Raw genomic sequence first — 17,872 nt, forward strand, 5'->3', positions numbered from 1 at the left:
CAAATTTCATAAGGAATCTGTTATATTTTATCCCTGGCATCTATTAAAAAGTTGTGTTAAACGTGGTCTCATTTGTCTTCCTTCACATATAAACTGTAATCTCTATGAACCACTATTGATCGTACCGAGGCCATACACCTCTATGTGAAATTTTCCTGTCCCGCTACTTTCAGGAGGATTTGTTGCTGCTCTTTTGAAAAAGAGGCAAACGCTTGCATGGCAGCATTTCCTCCGAATCCAGCAGGTTCCATTCCACTCTACACTCATTCTTCCAATGCCCAACGGCCTCACATCTAAAACAGGGATCTATCTCTCTACGCTTTGATGTTTTTTCGCTACGTTTCTTTGTCTTACCTTGGCCATTGAAACCACCGTTAGTGACTTTCACTGTGGCCGTATTAACCCCTCACACGTCTGCGAAGTGAGCGGAGTTATATTCCATTCTCAAAACATCCTGCTCTATTTCATCCACTACTCCCGCAATTGCCGTTTTGATCACAGGTTTCAATCCTGTCATCAAAGCCGACGCACAAATTCTATCAATGTACTCCCGTACCCAGTCTTTCTGTAGCTGAGTACTACTATTTCCGGGTTTATCGGTTTGTATTTTTTGTTGATAGAATATTGACATCTAAATGCTGGTATATTGAGCTTTTGATTCTGGTTTTATGTCAATGTGGCAAGTCATAATTGCCTCCCTGAATTTTCTATCAGATTAGAATTTATCATTAGACGGGAAATGCTGACAATTTGTTTTCCAGTTTGCAATTTGTTTCCCCATATTCGAGCCGAATTGTTATAATGCTCGTGCGCTTCTTTCAGCGCCTCCATGGCTTTATTAAAGTTCTCTAGCTCCATTTTACAGGGTGAATCGGGACTGTCTGTCGCCATATCAATAGTTCTTATTCCCAAACCTCTCCTGACGATGTCCAGGGTGTTTTAGATTTCTTCACCCCCGTCTATAAAACCCACCTTCTATTAACTGTTTTCCAAGGTAGCGATACCCACTTCCCCGGAGAGTAGTTAGGGTATTTGTGCCTATTAACCTGTTAGGGCTAGGGGGCAGCATTGACACGGCTGGATAAAAAACATACCCGATTTAATCTGGTTACCACTCCTACCCAGTAACTAGAATATGCATATACTTATTACATATGGATAGAAAACACCCTAAATTTTCTAAAACTGTTTGAATGGTGTCTGTGAGTATAACAGAACTCAAATGGCAGGTCAAAACCTGAGAGATTCCTTTACAGGAAGTGGCCTGTCTGACCATTTGTTGAACTTCTTTTCCATCTCTATGATTTACTAAGGATCTCTGCTCTAACGTGACACTTCCCACGTCGTCCATAGGCGCTCAGAGCCCGGGAAAAAACAGAATGTCGTCATTCCAGCCCCAGGCTGAAACACATTATCGCCTTTCTCAAGTGGCCGATCAAGAGACACTGGCTTATGCGCGTGACCCCGACCGCCCCCGCCTTTGGGATTTTTTCCTCTGTTTGCCGAAAAGGAGATTCCCTGTCGGAATATTATCGCTTTTCTACGAGAAAAATGTCGTAAAAATTGATTTTAAACAGCGGTTGACATGCTTCGAAGTACGGTAATGGAATACTTAGAATTTTATTGTCACGAATTGCGCCATGCGCGTGACACTTCTTTACTATTTCGGATAGTGTCTGGAACGCACGAACAAAACGCCGCTATTCGGATATAACGATGGATTATTTTGGACCAAACCAACATTTGTTATTGAAGTAGCAGTCCTGGGTGTGTATTCTGACGAAGACAACAAAAGGTAATGAAACTTTTATAATAGTAAATATGATTATGGTGAGTGCTAAACTTGCCGGGTGTCTAAATAGCGAGCCCGTGATGCCTGGGCTATGTACTTAGAATATTGCAAAATGTGCTTTCACCAAAAAGCTATTTTAAAATCGGACATATCGAGTGCATAGAGGAGGTCTGTATCTATAATTCTTAAAATAATTGTTATGCTTTTTGTGAACGTTTATCGTGAGTAATTTAGTAAAATGTTAGCGAATTCCCCGGAAGTTTGCGGGGGGTATGCTAGTTCTGAACGTCACATGCTAATGTAAAAAGCTGGTTTTTGATATAAATATGAACTTGATTGAACAAAACATGCATGTATTGTATAACATAATGTCCTAGGGTTGTCATCTGATGAAGATCATCAAAGGTGAGTGCTGCATTTAGCTGTCTTCTGGGTTTTGGTGACATTATATGCTGGCTTGAAAAATGGGTGTCTGATTATTTCTGGCTTGGTACTCTGCTGACATAATCTAATGTTTTGCTTTCGTTGTAAAGCCTTTTTGAAATCGGACAGTGTGGTTAGATTAACGAGAGTCTTGTCTTTAAATGGCTGTAAAATAGTCATATGTTTGAGAAATTGAAGTAATAGGATTTTTAAGGTTTTGAAAATCGCGCCACAGGATAGCAGTGGCTGTTACGTAGGTGGGACGAATTCGTCCCGCCTAGCCTAGAGAGGTTAATTGGTCACTGGACATAATACCTTGTATTAGAACCAGTAATATAGCGTCTGCAAATGTATTACTGGAGAATACAGATGATGTCTTATTCCTAATGTCTTATTCCAGTGTTGCGCCTCAAATATCACTGTTGTTGATCACACACATTACCAACATTATTCCCACTTGTCTTCCTATTTCCACATAATCTGTCACAGTTCACTGCACCAATAGGGCATAAACCAACCTCTCTCCTTATTTCTACTGCTCATATTCTCGAATCATGTTATCTTTCTCCTTTTCTAACCATGTATGAGGCTCTCCTCCAGACACTTATCCATCCCCTGGCACTACACTGCCTCACTCTCTATTCTTATAGTACTCACAGGAACCAATCCACTTGGGATTTAGCCCCTAGGATTTACCCTCTGCCGGTACCAGCCTGCTCAGGCTTACCTTCCGGGACTTCCGGGACCTTGTTTCTGGTGCCAGCTCCTGTTTCACTAATTCAGAATCTCTAGTTCGACTGCAAATCGTGGTGAACCCTGCTCGCAGCACCAACTGTTAGGTTCTAATTATCAGAGTAAGAGCTCAACGGACACTATGAAAGCTTGAACCAAGTTTATTCTTCTCAAAGGATAGAACAGCTGAACAGACAAAGACATGGTTAAAAATAGTGGTGGTATATGTACCCCATTTTAGGTGGAGTCTCCTCCTTCTAACTAAACATAGCATCTTTATTGCTTGGCAGGAAACGAAGTGATACTGGCAATAAACTTTTCCTTCTCCCTTAACCTCTTGGGGCTATGTGGGACGCTCGCGTGCCACCCGTGGTGCACCCTATCAACAGCAGGTGCATTTCAAGAGCGGCAAATTTGAAACCAAATAAATGTCAAAATTCAAATTTTTCAAACATACAACTATCTTACACCCTTTGAAAGATAAACATCTCCTTAATCTAACCACGTTGTCCGATTTCAAAAAGGTTTTACGGCGAAAGCATAAAGTTAGATTATGTTAGGAGAGTACATTGACAATAGCTGTGTGTAATGTTTTGTCAATTCAAAGACAGGCGTCACCAAAACCATAAAATCAGCTAAAGTTATGCACTAACCTTTGACAATCTCCATCAGATGACAATCCTAGGACATTATGTTAGACAATACATGCATTTTTAGTTCTATCAAGTTCATATTTATATCCAAAAACAGCGTTTTACTATGGCGTTGATGTTCAGGAAATCGTTTCCCTCCAATAACCGGCAGTCAAGTCAGCACAACAAATTAGAAAACATTGGTAAAATATTATATTGTCATTTAAAGAATTATAGATTTACATCTCTTGAACGCAATCGACTTGCCAGATTTAAAAATAACCTTACTGGGAAATCACACTTTGCAATAATCTGAGCACTGCGCCCAGAAAAATACGCTTTGCGATACAGACTAACCGCCATGTTGGAGAGATCTAAAATCGAAAATACTATGTAAATAATCCATTACCTTTGATTCTCTTCATCAGATGTCACTTCCAGGAATCCCAGGTCCATAACAAATGTAGTTTTGTTCAAAAAAGCTCATCATTTATGTCCAAAAAGCTCCGTGTTGTTAGCACATGATCTAAGTCCGCCGGACTTCACTTCATGAACGAGGGGAAAAAATATATTTACGTTCGTTCAAACATGTCAAACGTTGTATAGCATAAATCATTAGTGCCTTTTTTAACCAGAACATGATTAATATTCAAGGTGGACGAATGCATTCTCTTTTAAAACGTATTGGAACGAGGGTACCCAACATGACCTCGCGCGCCAGAGTCTAATCGGCCATCACCGTTCCAAGGCTCTTGTTCGGTCAGATCTCACAGTAGAAGACTCAAAACACTTTGTAAAGGCTGGTGACATCTAGTGGAAGCAATAGGAAGTGCCAAAACATTAATAAGCCCCTGTGTGTTTCAATGGCATAGGCTTAAAGGTAATTCAACACATCAGGTATCCACTTCCTGTCAGAATCTGTCTCAGGGTTTTGCCTGCCAAATGAGTTCTGTTATACTCACAGACACCATTCAAACAGTTTTAGAAACTTTAGGGTGTTTTCTATCCATATATAATAAGTATATGCATATTGTAGTTACTGGGTAGGATTAGTAACCAGATTAAATCGGGTACGTTTTTTTATCCAGCCGTGAAAATACTGCCCCCTAGCCCCAACAGGTTAACGTGACCTGGCCTGACCTCGATCCCCCTTCATCACTAATCCATTACTCTCTCCCCTCATCAGTGCCTGCCACATATGATTGTTTTCCCTACACTCAGTACATTCCAAGCTTAATTGCACCCACCATATACCTTCCTCCTACAGATAACCATTAACTTCTGGTGTAGACCCTCTAAACCATAGCACTCAATATTTCAATAGAATACCTGATAATTAACCCTATTTCAAGTTTGTTTTAGAACCCAGAATTCATCAATGGCTTATTGATGGCTGATTGGTTTAATAGTGACTTACACTAATACACTAAATACTACTGTGTAACATTGATTGGTGGCTTTGCCACAGTCTTTCTTCATGTTCCCCGAATTGACCTTTCTCATTGTTAATATTTAATAGAATCTCATAGCTGAGTGAACATGACTGTAAAATGTATGTCTCCCCTTGGGAGGTTTATGCACAGACAGCTGTATTAGAACTAGTAGCTCATTAGTACTGTACTGTATATTAGAGGTCGACCGATTATGAATTTTCAATGCCGATACCGATTATTGGGGGACCAAACCCACCGATACCGATTAATCAGCCGATTTGTTTTTGTTTATTTATTTTTATTATTATTATTTAATTTTTTTACATTTATTTGTAATAATGACAATTACAACAATACTGAATGAACACTTATTTTAACTTAATATAATACATCAATAAAATCAATTTAGCCTCAAATAGATAATGAAACATGTTCAATTTGGTTTAAATAATGCAAAAACAAAGTGTTGGAGAAGAAAGTAAAAGTGCAATATGTGCCATGTAAGAAAGCTAACGTTTTAAGTTCCTTGCTCAGAACATGATAACATATGAAAGCTGGTGGTTTCTTTTAACATGAGTCTTCAATATTCCCAGGTAAGAAGTTTTAGGTTGTAGTTATTATATTATTTCTCTCTATACGATTTGTATTTCATATACCTTTGACTATTGGATGTTCTTATAGGCACTTTAGTATTGCCAGTGTAACAGTATAGCTTCCGTCCCTCTCCTCGCTCCTATCTGGGCTCGAACCAGGAACACATCGACAACAGCCACCCTCAAAGCAGCGTTACCCATGCAGAGCAAGGGGAACAACTACTCCAAGTCTCAGAGCTAGTGACGTTTCAAACGCTATTAGCGCGCACCCCGCTAACTAGCTAGCCATTTCACATCGGTTACACCAGCCTAATCTCGGGAGTTGATAGGCTTGAAGTCATAAACAACGCAATGCTTGAAGCATTGCGAAGAGCTGCTGGCAAAACGCACGAAAGTGCTGTTTGAATGAATGCTTACGAGCCTGCTGGTGCCTACCATCGCTCAGTCAGACTGCTCTATCAAATCATAGACTTAATTATAACATAATAACACACAAAAATACGAGCCTTAGGTCAATAATATGGTAGAATCCGGAAACTATAATCTCGAAAACAAAACGTTTATTCTTTCAGGGAAATACGGAACCGTTACGTATTTTATCTAACGGGTGGCATCCATAAGTCTAAATATTCCTGTTACATTGCACAACCTTCAATGTTATGTCAAAATTACGTACAATTCTGGCAAATTAGTTCGCAACGAGCCAGGCGGCACACAATGTTGCATATACCCTGACTCTGCGTGCAATGAACGCAAGAGAAGTGACACAATTTCACCTGGTTAATATTGCCTGCTAACCTGGATTTATTTTACCTAAATATGCAGGTTTAAATTATATACTTCTGTGTATTGATTTTAAGAAAGGCATTGATGTTTATGGTTAGATACAGTTGTGCAACGATTGTGCATTTTTTGCAAATGCGCTTTTGTTAAATCTTCCCCCGTTTGGCGAAGTTGGCTGTCTTTGTTAGGAAGAAATAGTCTTCACACAGTTTGCAACGAGCCAGGCGGCCCAAACTGCTGCATATACCCTGAATCTGTTGCAAGAGAAGTGACACAATTTTCCTAGTTAAAAGAAATTCATGTTAGCAGGCAATATGAACTAAATATGCAGGTTTAAAAATACTTGTGTATTGATTTTAAGAAAGGCATTGATGTTTATGGTTAGGTACACGTTGGAGCAACGACAGTCCTTTTTCGCGAATGCGCCCCGCATCGATTATATGCAACGCAGGACACGCTAGATAAACTAGTAATATCATCAATCATGTGTAGTTAACTAGAGATTATGATTGATTGATTGTTTTTTATAAGATAAGTTTAATGCTAGCTTGCAACTTACCTTGGCTTCTTACTGCGTTCGCGTAACAGGAAGGCTCCTCGTGGAGTGCAATGTAAGGCAGGTGGTTAGAGCGTTGGACTAGTTAACCGTAAGGTTGCAAGATTGAATCCCCGAGCTGACAAGGTAAAAATCTGTCGTTGAACAAGGCAGTTAACCCACCGTTCCTAGGCTGTCATTGAAAATAACAATGTGTTCTTAACCTGTTATGGCTAGGGGGCAGTATTTTCACGGCTGGATAAAAAACATACCCGATTTAATCTGGTTACCACTCCTACCCAGTAACTAGAATATGCATATACTTATTACATATGGATAGAAAACACCCTAAAGTTTCTAAAACTGTTTGAATGGTGTCTGTGAGTATAACAGAACTCATTTGGCAGGCAAAAACCTGACAAGGTTTCAGGCAGGAAGTGGCCTGTCTGACAAGGTGTCGTTCTTCTTGTCTCTGTTTATTGAAGAGTGAGGATCTTAGCTGTCCCGTGACACTTCCTACGGCTGCCATAGGGTCTCAGAAGGCGGTAAAAAGCTGAATCGTGGCTTTGCAGGCTCTGGCTGAAAAAAGTAGCGCGTTTGGGTAGTGGCTGGTTACAGTACTGTGAGACTCAGGCTCGTGCCCGCGTCGACCGAAAGCTTTGTTTACTTTCCTCTGTTTAGCTAAAAGGAGATTCCCGGTCGGAATATTATCGCTTTTTTACGAGAAAAATTGCATAAAAATGGATTTTAAACAGCGGTTGACATGCTTCGAAGTACGGTAATGGAATATTTAGATTTTTTTTGTCACGAATTGCGGCATGCGCGCGATCCTGATTTACCATTTCAGATAGTGTCTGGGACGCACGAACAAAACGCCGCTATTCGGATATAACGATGGATTATTTTGGACCAAACCAACATTTGTTATTGAAGTAGCAGTCCTGGGAGTGCATTCTGACGAAGACAACAAAAGGTAATCAAACTTTTATAATAGTAAACCTGATATTGGTGAGTGCTAAACTTGCCGGGTGTCTAAATAGCTAGCCCGTGATGCCTGGGCTATGTACTTAGAATATTGCAAAATGTGCTTTCACCAAAAAGCTATTTTAAAATCGGACATATCGAGTGCATAGAGGAGTTCTGTATCTATAATTCTTAAAATAATTGTTATGCTTTTTGTGAACGTTTATCGTGAGTAATTTAGTAAATTCTTAGTGAATTCGCCGGAAGTTTGCGGGGGGTATGCTAGTTCTGAACGTCACATGCTAATGTAAAAAGCTGGTTTTTGATATAAATATGAACTTGATTGAACAAAACATGCATGTATTGTATAACATAATGTCCTAGGGTTGTCATCTGATGAAGATCATCAAAGGTTAGTGCTGCATTTACCTGTCTTCTGGGTTTTTGTGACATTATATGCTAGCTTGAAAAATGGGTGTCTGATTATTTCTGGCTTGGTACTCTGCTGACATAATCTAATGTTTTGCTTTCGTTGTAAAGCCTTTTTGAAATCGGACAGTGTGGTTAGATAAAGGAGAGTCTTATCTTTAAAATGCTGTGAAATAGTCATATGTTTGAAAAATTGAAGTTTTTGTATTTTTGAGGAATTTGTAATTCGTGCCACGCCTATCATTGGATATTGGAGCAGGTGTTCCGTTAAATAAAGGTGTAAAAAAATTTAAATAAATAATCAGCCAAATCTGTGTCCAAAAATACCGATGTCCGGTTGTTATGAAAACGAGAAATCGGCCCTAATTAATCGGCCATTCCGATTAATCGGTCGACCGCTACTGTATATCCAAGCTATTAGGATCTTTAATTGTGGGTGAGGGTTAGTGTTGGTGAGGGTGTCCCATGTCCATCCATCGTTGCCCTCTGCCTCAGGGTCACATTTCCTCCAGGGCATTCCAGAGGAGAGGCTGCTGGTCTCCAGGGAAACGCTGGGCTCCCCTGACAGGCCTGGCCTCCAGCTCTGACTGGGGCACAATGGCGGTACACACACACACAGCAGCTTTCACCACCCACAACATCACCATCCACCATCCTCATCACTTTTTCTCTTTCTGTTTCTCTCACTCATCTCTTTCCTTTTCCCTCTCGCTCTTTTTTCTTTCTCCATTTCTCATTCCATCTTTCGCTAGCCCTCGATCTCTCATTCCTATTCTCACCTCTGTTTTTCTCTCACTGTCTTTCGGAATCTCTCATTCCCAGGATTTCCTCTCTCCTCCTTTCTCCTGCTTGGCTGCCTCGTCCCTCTCTCTCACCATCTCACCCTCCTCATCTGACTTGCCATTGGCTCCCTGTCATGCCATACCCTCCTCAGAATGCCATGCCACATGACATTCTGCAAGCCAAGAAGCTGTCAGTTTGTTGTTTGAATCTGAACAATGTACCGGGTCTTGAATGATCCTATATTAGATTACTCTATCCAACCGTTCTTTGGTGAATGCAATACAATCACTGATGTCATTATTGTCATATCTGCTGTCGAAGTGATAGTAATTGATGGCTGTGGGAAAAATCTGGATGTGAGTTCTCATTGTCATATAGCCTAACCCATGTTTTCATGTGTAAAAAAGAATAGCAAATTCCAGATTTCATCATCTGTCAAAATACATGACTCACTTTGGCTTTATGGGAGACTAATGCAATGGAGGGAAAAGTTTCATGGTAAAGATTCTGGATTCCTCTCCATTATGTTTTTACAATGGGTGTGTGACTGTGTGTAAGAGGGAGTGTTTGGGAAGAACATGGGCCAAATCCTGTCTGGGTGTTTACTCTTGGAACCATGCGAAGGGCTGCTCACCTCCACTTTTAAAGTCCAACTGACCGTAAATTGAATTGATAATTTGAAGTGATGACAGGTTGTACAATGAATGCCTTGGCTTGAAAACATACCAGTCATTTTTAACCCATACGTGAGCCTCCTGGTCTCGCTTCATGGCTCATGCTCTATTACGGTCATGGTGAAGGTAATAGTGGCCCTCGGTGACAGAGCATTGGTCTTTACTGTATCTAGGTGAGACGTTTTCAATAGTTCACCGCTAACTAAATGACAGGGAAGGATAACCATGGATCTCATAGTCTACTGCTCAACAGCTGGAAAACCTTGAGAAGAAGATCAGTGATGAGATTAATTTGCATCTCATTTACTGTAAAGCAGCATATGGAAAGCAGGGATAGGGGGAGATAAAGGGGTACAGCAAGAAGAGACATAAGGAGAGAGCTAGTATGACCTTATACTGCCAGAGAAGACAAACACCAAGGCAGGGAATCAGGGCAGGCGTTATGGGTGGTCCTTAGGGGGCCTGGCCCGCCCTCCCATACCTCCTTGCCCGTCCAAGTAAAATATTAAAATACTGATAATTTATTGGACTGAGACGCACGCTGACAGAAAGACGCATCAATCTCTGATAAATCAGCAGAGCAAGCGAAACAGCGCCCCTTTGTGTCATTATGTGTATCTGATGCTGTCTGGACAAAAATAGTATGGCATGTCATACTCTTTTTGTCCAGGCAGCATCAGATACATGGGCTACATATAGTAAGACAGAGGGGTGCTGTTTAGCTCACTCGGATGCTTTCTCCGGTGAGATAGTTTCTTGTCCTGACAGTAGAGCCTGCTTCGAGCCTTCTCCCGATATTTGAAGGTGCCATGCCCAGTTGATAAGCACCCTGATAATTGCCTCGATTCTGAACCTCAACTATACCCAAACTCTAATTTAACAGATATAACAACATGAAATGAATTAAGTAATATGTGATGGGGGACAAAGGCGGAGAATGGGTGAGTTGATGTGTGAGGGGAAGCGAAAGATACATAACTATGTAATCACCAATTTATGAATGAAGAACAGGACGAGCCTTTATTGTTTTGATCTATTCTAAATTATAATCTCAAAATGGTATGTACGCTATATCAGTACACCGAATCCAAGCAGTCTACTCTGACCTACTTGGAGTACACAGTGAGAGCGTGCGCCATTTACAAATGGCAAGAAGACCAAGATGAATGGACGCACATGCTGCATTAGCATTGCTACAAAATCTGAATGAAAACGAATCAGACGGTGGGGAAGAAATTAATCACAACATCTCTGATGATTCTTCTTCTGATTCTGAGCCTCAGCCTGAACCAACACCTCCGAGGCCTAAGCGCAAATAAGACAGAACGGTGCGCAGTGAGCAGGTGCCTGCACCACCACCGAATGAAATGGTGTAACAGGAGAGAGGAGGGACGGTCCTGTTTGGATTGAACAAGCCGATGACAATGCTACGGGCCGATTATTAGCACAAAATGTCCTCATTGAGAGACCAGGCTCTACATCTCAAGCAAAAAACAACATTAGGAACGCATTCACCAGCTATCCTTGTTTATGTGACATGGACATGCTCCAATGAGGTGACAATTTACTATTTTTGACTGCGTTCATATTTACACTTACAAATAATTATAATATATATAATTAATGTATCAATCTGATGGGCTTTTGTTTTGAAAACTCTGTCATGACATGTACAGCAACAAAAACATCGCTAGACCAGCACATTCCTCTCACACAAAATGCACAATTAACTTCTTTGGGATAGGGGGCAGTATTTTGACGTCCGGATGAAAAGCGTGCCCAAAGTAAACTGCCTGCTACTCAGACCCAGAAGCTAAGATATGCATATAATTGGTAGATTTGGATAGAAAACACTCTAAAGTCTCTAAAACCGTTAAAATAGTGTCTGTGAGTATAACAGAACTAAAATGACAGGCGAAACCCCGAGGACAAACCATCATCGAAAAATAAAAAATACAGCATACCACTGATTTCAAAGCCTGGCACTTTTATAATAGGGTGAAATCGTCCCCGATTGCAGTTCCTAGGGCTTCCACTAGATGTCAACAGTCTTTAGAAAGAGCGTCAGGCTGGTTTTTGGAAAAATGAGGGAGAAGTTGTAGTTTTTCTAAGTGGCTCCCATTTTGGCTGTATTGTTTCCAAGCGCATGGCCGAGACAGCGCGTTCTTTTTGTTTATCTCCGGTAAAGACAATAACGATTCTCCGTCTTAAATTTTATTGTTTGTTTGCGTATTTGGGTACCTAAGGATTGATTATAAACGTTGATTGACTTGTTTGGATAAGTTTATTGGTAACGTTTGGGATTCATTTTGTATGCATTTTAAAGGAGGGAAACCGAGTGGATTATTGATTGAAGTGCGCTAGCTGAACTGAGTTTTTATGGATATAAAAAAGGACTTTATCGAACAAAAGGACCATTTGTAATGTAACTGGGACATTTTGGAGTGCCAACAGAAGAAGATCTTCAAAGGTAAGGCATATATTATATCGCTATTTCTGACTTTCGTGTCGCAACTCCCTGGTTGAAAATGATTTGTTATGCATTTGTGTGCTGGACGCTGTCCTCAGATAATCACGCTTTTGCCGTAAAGTCTTTTTGAAATCTGACACGTTGGCTGGATTAACAACAAGTTAAGCTTTATTTTGATGTATTGCACTTGTGATTTCATGAAAGTTTAATATTTATAGTAATTTCATTTGCATTTGTCGCTCTGCCATTTCACCGGATGTTGGCCAGGCGGGACGCTACCTTCCCAGGTATCCATAATTAAAGAGGTATTACTCCAAAAAATCTAAATGTGTTAATTTTTTCCCCCGCCCTAAAAAATTGTCTTCTGGTGTGATTTAAGCATTGACATGGACTCAGAACGTTTCATTGTTTCTCTATGAAATAATTGTAACTATTTAGAGTGAAAACTGAAAAAAATCCAATCCAGGAAAAATAAAGCTGAGAAAATACAAAGTGCCGATTTGACAGCTACAAAAAAAAATCTTGAGTACCTCTGAACATGTTTCATAATTTAAAAGTAACTCTCATGCTAGGAAAGGTTGGAGACCCCTGTCCTAGAGTAACATAAACTAATGAAAAAAATTGTATTCTTATGTTACCTAAGACAAGCGAAAGCATATATAGAATGTTGCAGTCATAATGACTGCTCATTAGCTTGAAGGGGGGTCTATTGAGGCCCAGGGGTTATTTTTTTATTTTAAAAAAAATTGCAGTGTGCGCACACAGGTGGTCCCGTGAAAAAAAACTTGCCCCCCTGTGGGGCCCTTCCAACTCATTAGTTCTAGCGCCAGCCCTGCAAGCAGTGATAGTAGAAATGTGCAATTGCAAGAAGAGACATAGGAAAGAATGCAACTTTTTTTCTGTCACAGAAAAGACACCAATCTTTTGGGTGATTAACAGAAATTGTGCAATCCCAAAGAGAAGAGAGAGTGAGTTGAGTTGAGAGGCAGTTACTCTAAATCCCTAACAGCCTGTGTCCTACTGATCAGGAGCCTCCAGCATGTAGAGCGCACGCACACACACACACACACACACACACACACACACACACACACACACACACACACACACACACACACACACACACACACACACACACACACACACACACACACACACACACACACACACACACAGCAAACACACACCAACAGCTAGCATGTAGCCCTTGACAGATTGATAACCGGCCCACGCCTGCTAGGGGTGAGAGTTCACCGGCTGGACCCACAGAGTGTTGGCAAAGACACAGGCTCACAGGCTATAAACGTAGAGCTCTTAACGCCCAAAAGTGTGCACGAGAGGTAGTATATCTGAAATGTCCAGATTTATGTGAATGTCCACCCCCTTCCTCTTCTCCAAACACACACATACCCAATCCCTCGCTTTTTAAAGCGACACCGTCACCGTCGGTTTCTGCCTCGTGTGTTTGTGTTTGTTCCTTGTGTTTTTGTGGTTGTTTGTGTTTGTTTGTGTGTATGTGTTTGGTTATCAGGGCTGTCTAAAAGTGTAATCAGGTTTCCTGCCTATGGTGTTTGATGATGCCAGTGAAGCCTGATGCCTGGCCTGTAAGGATGTCATGGTTAGGAACAGGAAATGGGTTTTCAGACAGACAGACTGTTATTGTTTGTGTACAGGGACATTGTCCCATTCAGGGACATTGAGTCATATCTCTTTTAATATCCTGTTGATTTGAGATCCGCCTCTCTCTCTTTACTCTTTCTCCTCTCTTGCTGTTTCTTTATGAGGTGCCTAACCGCCTAATAGGTGGGGGATATGATGTTAAGACTGATTATGATGCTCAGCTGGTTTTTAGTCTGGGAAAGTTTGTATGGTACTACACAAGGACCACAATGCTGTAATTATGGAAAAAATAATATTTGTCAATGGTCTCAAGCTATTTTGGAAAACTTGACGTTTCAGCCTTCCTCAATCAAATAAACAGATTATTCCCGAGGTTGTTTTGACTGCATACTGTTGTTATGACTACATACTTTTCTCTGTTGGTGAAGAAACAGAAGTGTAGCGGTACAGTATACACAGGTGGCCACTACAACAGATACCTTTATAATTATACAGGATTCAGGTGATACTGGAGAACCTATTTTCTAGTCGTCTCGACACAGGTCATTTCAAGACTGTAGACAATATTTTCCTGTCTAGAAGATCCCCTAGGCTACTGTGTGAAAAAAGTTTATAAGCTCTGAAAGTTGTGATCGCATTTCATCTCGTCTCATTAGTGTCTTTCCCACTTCTTTCCTCACAGGGCCAAGTATTTCCGAGGGAAGAAGTTGAACGGGGAGTACGACATCCGGGTGGAGCAGGTTGGTGGCGTTAGAACTGTTAGAGCTGCAGGGACTGTGGCTGGGGATGGCTCAGATGAGGGATTGGGTTTTGTTAGCTCAGCTGATGCTGGGTGACTGACTTGACCCACATCTTTTTTTTACCCATCATCCACTAGGAATCTAAGCTGTTTTATTCACGCACCATTAGGATAGCATGTTAGAGCTTTAACAGCTGGGTAGCAGCAGGTATTACGTACTTATTAGACACGAAGCACATGGCTTTTTTACTTCCATGCCTCAGTTAGCCTGTTATCATGTAAGCAAGCTCTGTGTTTGTATACAGTATGTGCTTGGCTGCCTGATGGAATGTACTTATTTTTATGTACTCATCTTCTCAGCATTGGATTATACCTGTATGCAGGGAGAATTTAAATGTTTTCTGGACTCGTGTCAGAAGCAGTCCCTTACAGTTCTGAGTCGATGCTTTTTATTTTAATCAGAAGCTAGCAATGGCAGTAGTTCGATTAATTCTTCACTGTGTTAACACATCCTAATGGTCTTTCTGACTCTCCCATCAGGTAGCTCTTTTACAAATGTTTTGTCAGACCAATTTCCCCCTGAAGTAACCTGTTCTTAACTTCACTAGGGTAGGGGGCAGCATTCGGAATTTTGGATGAAAAGCGTGCCCAAAGTAAACTGCCTGCTACTCAGGCCCAGAAGCTAGGATTTGCATATATTCGGTCGATTTAGATAGAAAACACTCGAAAGTTTCCAAAACTGGTAACATAATGTCTGTGAACTGAACTGATATGGCAGGCGAAAACCTGAGGAAAATCCATCTAGGAAGTACTATTATTTTGAAAGGCCAGTTCACGATCTCTATGGCTTCTTCTACATGTGGCCAGTCTTTAGGCATTGTTTCTGGCTTTTCCTCTGACAAATGAGGGAGATACAGCACTTTCAATGAGAGGACAGTGGACATTTCCAGAGATGAGTCCAGCACGCGATCGGTAGAGCGCCTTTCTTGTTTCTCCTTTTCTATTGACGAAGCTTTTGTCCGGTTGAAATATTATAGATTATTTATGACAAAAACAACCTGATGATTGATTTTAAACATCGTTTGACATGTTTCTACGAACTTTTATTGTACTTTTTAGATTTTTCGTCTGTTGTGACCGCGCTTTGTTCCAATGGATTGCTGAACAAAACGCACCAACAAAACGGAGGTTCTTGGACATAAAGATGGACATTATCGAACAAAACAAACATTTATTGTGTAACATGGAGTCTTCGGAGTGCAACCTTATGAAGATCATCAAAGGTAAGTGATACATTTTATCGCTATTTCTGACTTTTGTTACTCCTCTTCTTGGCTGCTAACTGTTTGTAGTGATTTGTCTGCTGGGCGCTGTTCTCAGATAATCACATGGTTTGCTTTCGCCATAAAGCCTTTTTGAAACCTGACACAGCGGTTGGATTAACAAGAAGTTTGTCTTTAAGCTGGTGTATAACATTTATATATTTTATGTATGTTTATTATGAGAATTTCTGTTTTGTTGAGTTTCACGCTCTGCTATTTCACCGGATGTTGTTTGAGACAGTGGATTATTGAACAAAACGCGCTAACAAAACTGAGGTTTTTGGATATAAACATGGACTTTGTCGAACAAAACAAACATTTATTGAGTAAATGGGAGTCTTGTGAGTGCAAACATATGAAGATCATCAAAGGTAAGTGATTCATTTTATCATTATTTCTGACTTGTGTAACTCCTCTTCTTGTCTTGTTACTGTTTGTAATGATTTGTCTGCTGGACTTTGTTCTCAGATAATCGCATGCTATGCTTTCGCCGTAAAACCATTTTGAAATCTGACACCGTGGTTGGATTAACAAGAAGTTTATCTTTAAACCCATGTATAACACTTGTATGTTTCATGACATTTTATAATGAGTATTTCTGTTTTTGAATTTGGCGCTCTGCAATTTCATTGGATGTTGGCCAGGCTAGCGTCCCACACCCCCTAGAGAGGATAACCTTGTAACACAAACATGGCAGTATTAATGGCCATTTATCACTTTTTATATGAAAAGATGCCGTCAGTGCCAATGTATATGCAAAAATACGCAACCGTCTAGACATACAGTATTTTCGGTGGGTAGATAACATCTAATTTCCCTCCTAAAAGCTTGGCCATACATCTGCAAGCGATTGGGCAGACTGGAGTCGTTGTCTTTGAAATTAAGTGGTGGGATTTATTTGGAGAAGGAAAAAGCAAACCACAAAAGACCAGACCAGGGACATTATAGGCTGTCTGTTTGCTCAACACTCTACTGTTGTGGTTAGATCTCATTCTCAGTAATATTGAGACCGTAGCTGGGCTGGTGGGGCTTGGAGTTGTAAGTTAAAATCATGCATTTTTTAAGAGTTGTGAAATATGGGGGCTCTGCGTTTTTGTAGCAGTTCTCGGTGTTGCTGAGAGCAAGCCCAAATAAAAACGTGGCGGCTCTTAATTAGGACCCTTAAATCAAGAGTGAAGGGACCGCTATGGGGGTCGCACCCTCAAGCCCCCTAAACCCCATCTAACCCCACTTTTATTTTTGCCAGACCCTCCACTATTTCTCAGAAGTCCTCCTCCGCTCCTCGCAGGGTAACGAGTCAGATGCTAATTGCCCTCCGCCGCCAGCCTTCCCGCCCTACACAGCCCAGCCGGACCCCTCACCGGGTGTTAGTACATCTAACATAAAGCTCAAGGATGAAGGAAACCCGATCCCTGTGTGAAAAGTTGGATCAATGGGATGATGACCCCTTTTTAGAAAACTACAATAAAAACACAGCCCCCTTGCTCTCTCTCTTTTTCTCTCTTTCCTACCTCCTCAGCTCTGCAGTGTTGTTGTCGTCCCTCACCCTGCTCTGAACTCAACTGGTGCCCACGTGCCCAAAGCCAACCTAGCTAGCTCTCCTGCTCTTCGCCCAGCTGCTGCCATATAAGGTGCCAGTCTGAGGCACAGGCAGTGTACAGGCCACCCATAGCAGCTTCTGATAGCTGAGAGAGAGAGAGAAAGCCAGATAGACAGCCAGAAAGGCAGAGAGAATGTGAGAGAGAAAGAGAGGCCTATTGAGGTCTGGTACACTACATGAGCAAAAGTAGGTGGACACCTACTCATCAAACATCTCATTCCAAACTCATTGGCATTAATATGGAGTTGGTCCACCCTTTGCTGCTATAACAGCCTCCACTCTTCTGGGAAGGCTTTCCACCAGATGTTGGAACATTGCTGAGGGGACTTTCTTCTGTTCAGCCACAAGA

At 41.1% G+C, this 17,872-nt stretch overlaps 1 protein-coding gene across 1 annotated transcript in view; it reads left to right on the plus strand.

The window, feature by feature from the left end:
- Nucleotides 1–17,872, plus strand: part of LOC106576044 (synapsin-3) — a 151,880-nt gene that overhangs the window by 31,031 nt on the left and 102,977 nt on the right. Inside the window, exon 3 of the mRNA XM_045699696.2 lies at nucleotides 14,545–14,602. Within this exon, the coding sequence (XP_045555652.2) occupies nucleotides 14,545–14,602 (58 nt within the window). The remainder of the gene's footprint in view (nucleotides 1–14,544; nucleotides 14,603–17,872) is intronic.

Source organism: Salmo salar, chromosome 17, assembly GCF_965601325.2.
Source record: "Salmo salar chromosome 17, fSalSal1, whole genome shotgun sequence".
NCBI lineage: Eukaryota > Metazoa > Chordata > Actinopteri > Salmoniformes > Salmonidae > Salmo > Salmo salar.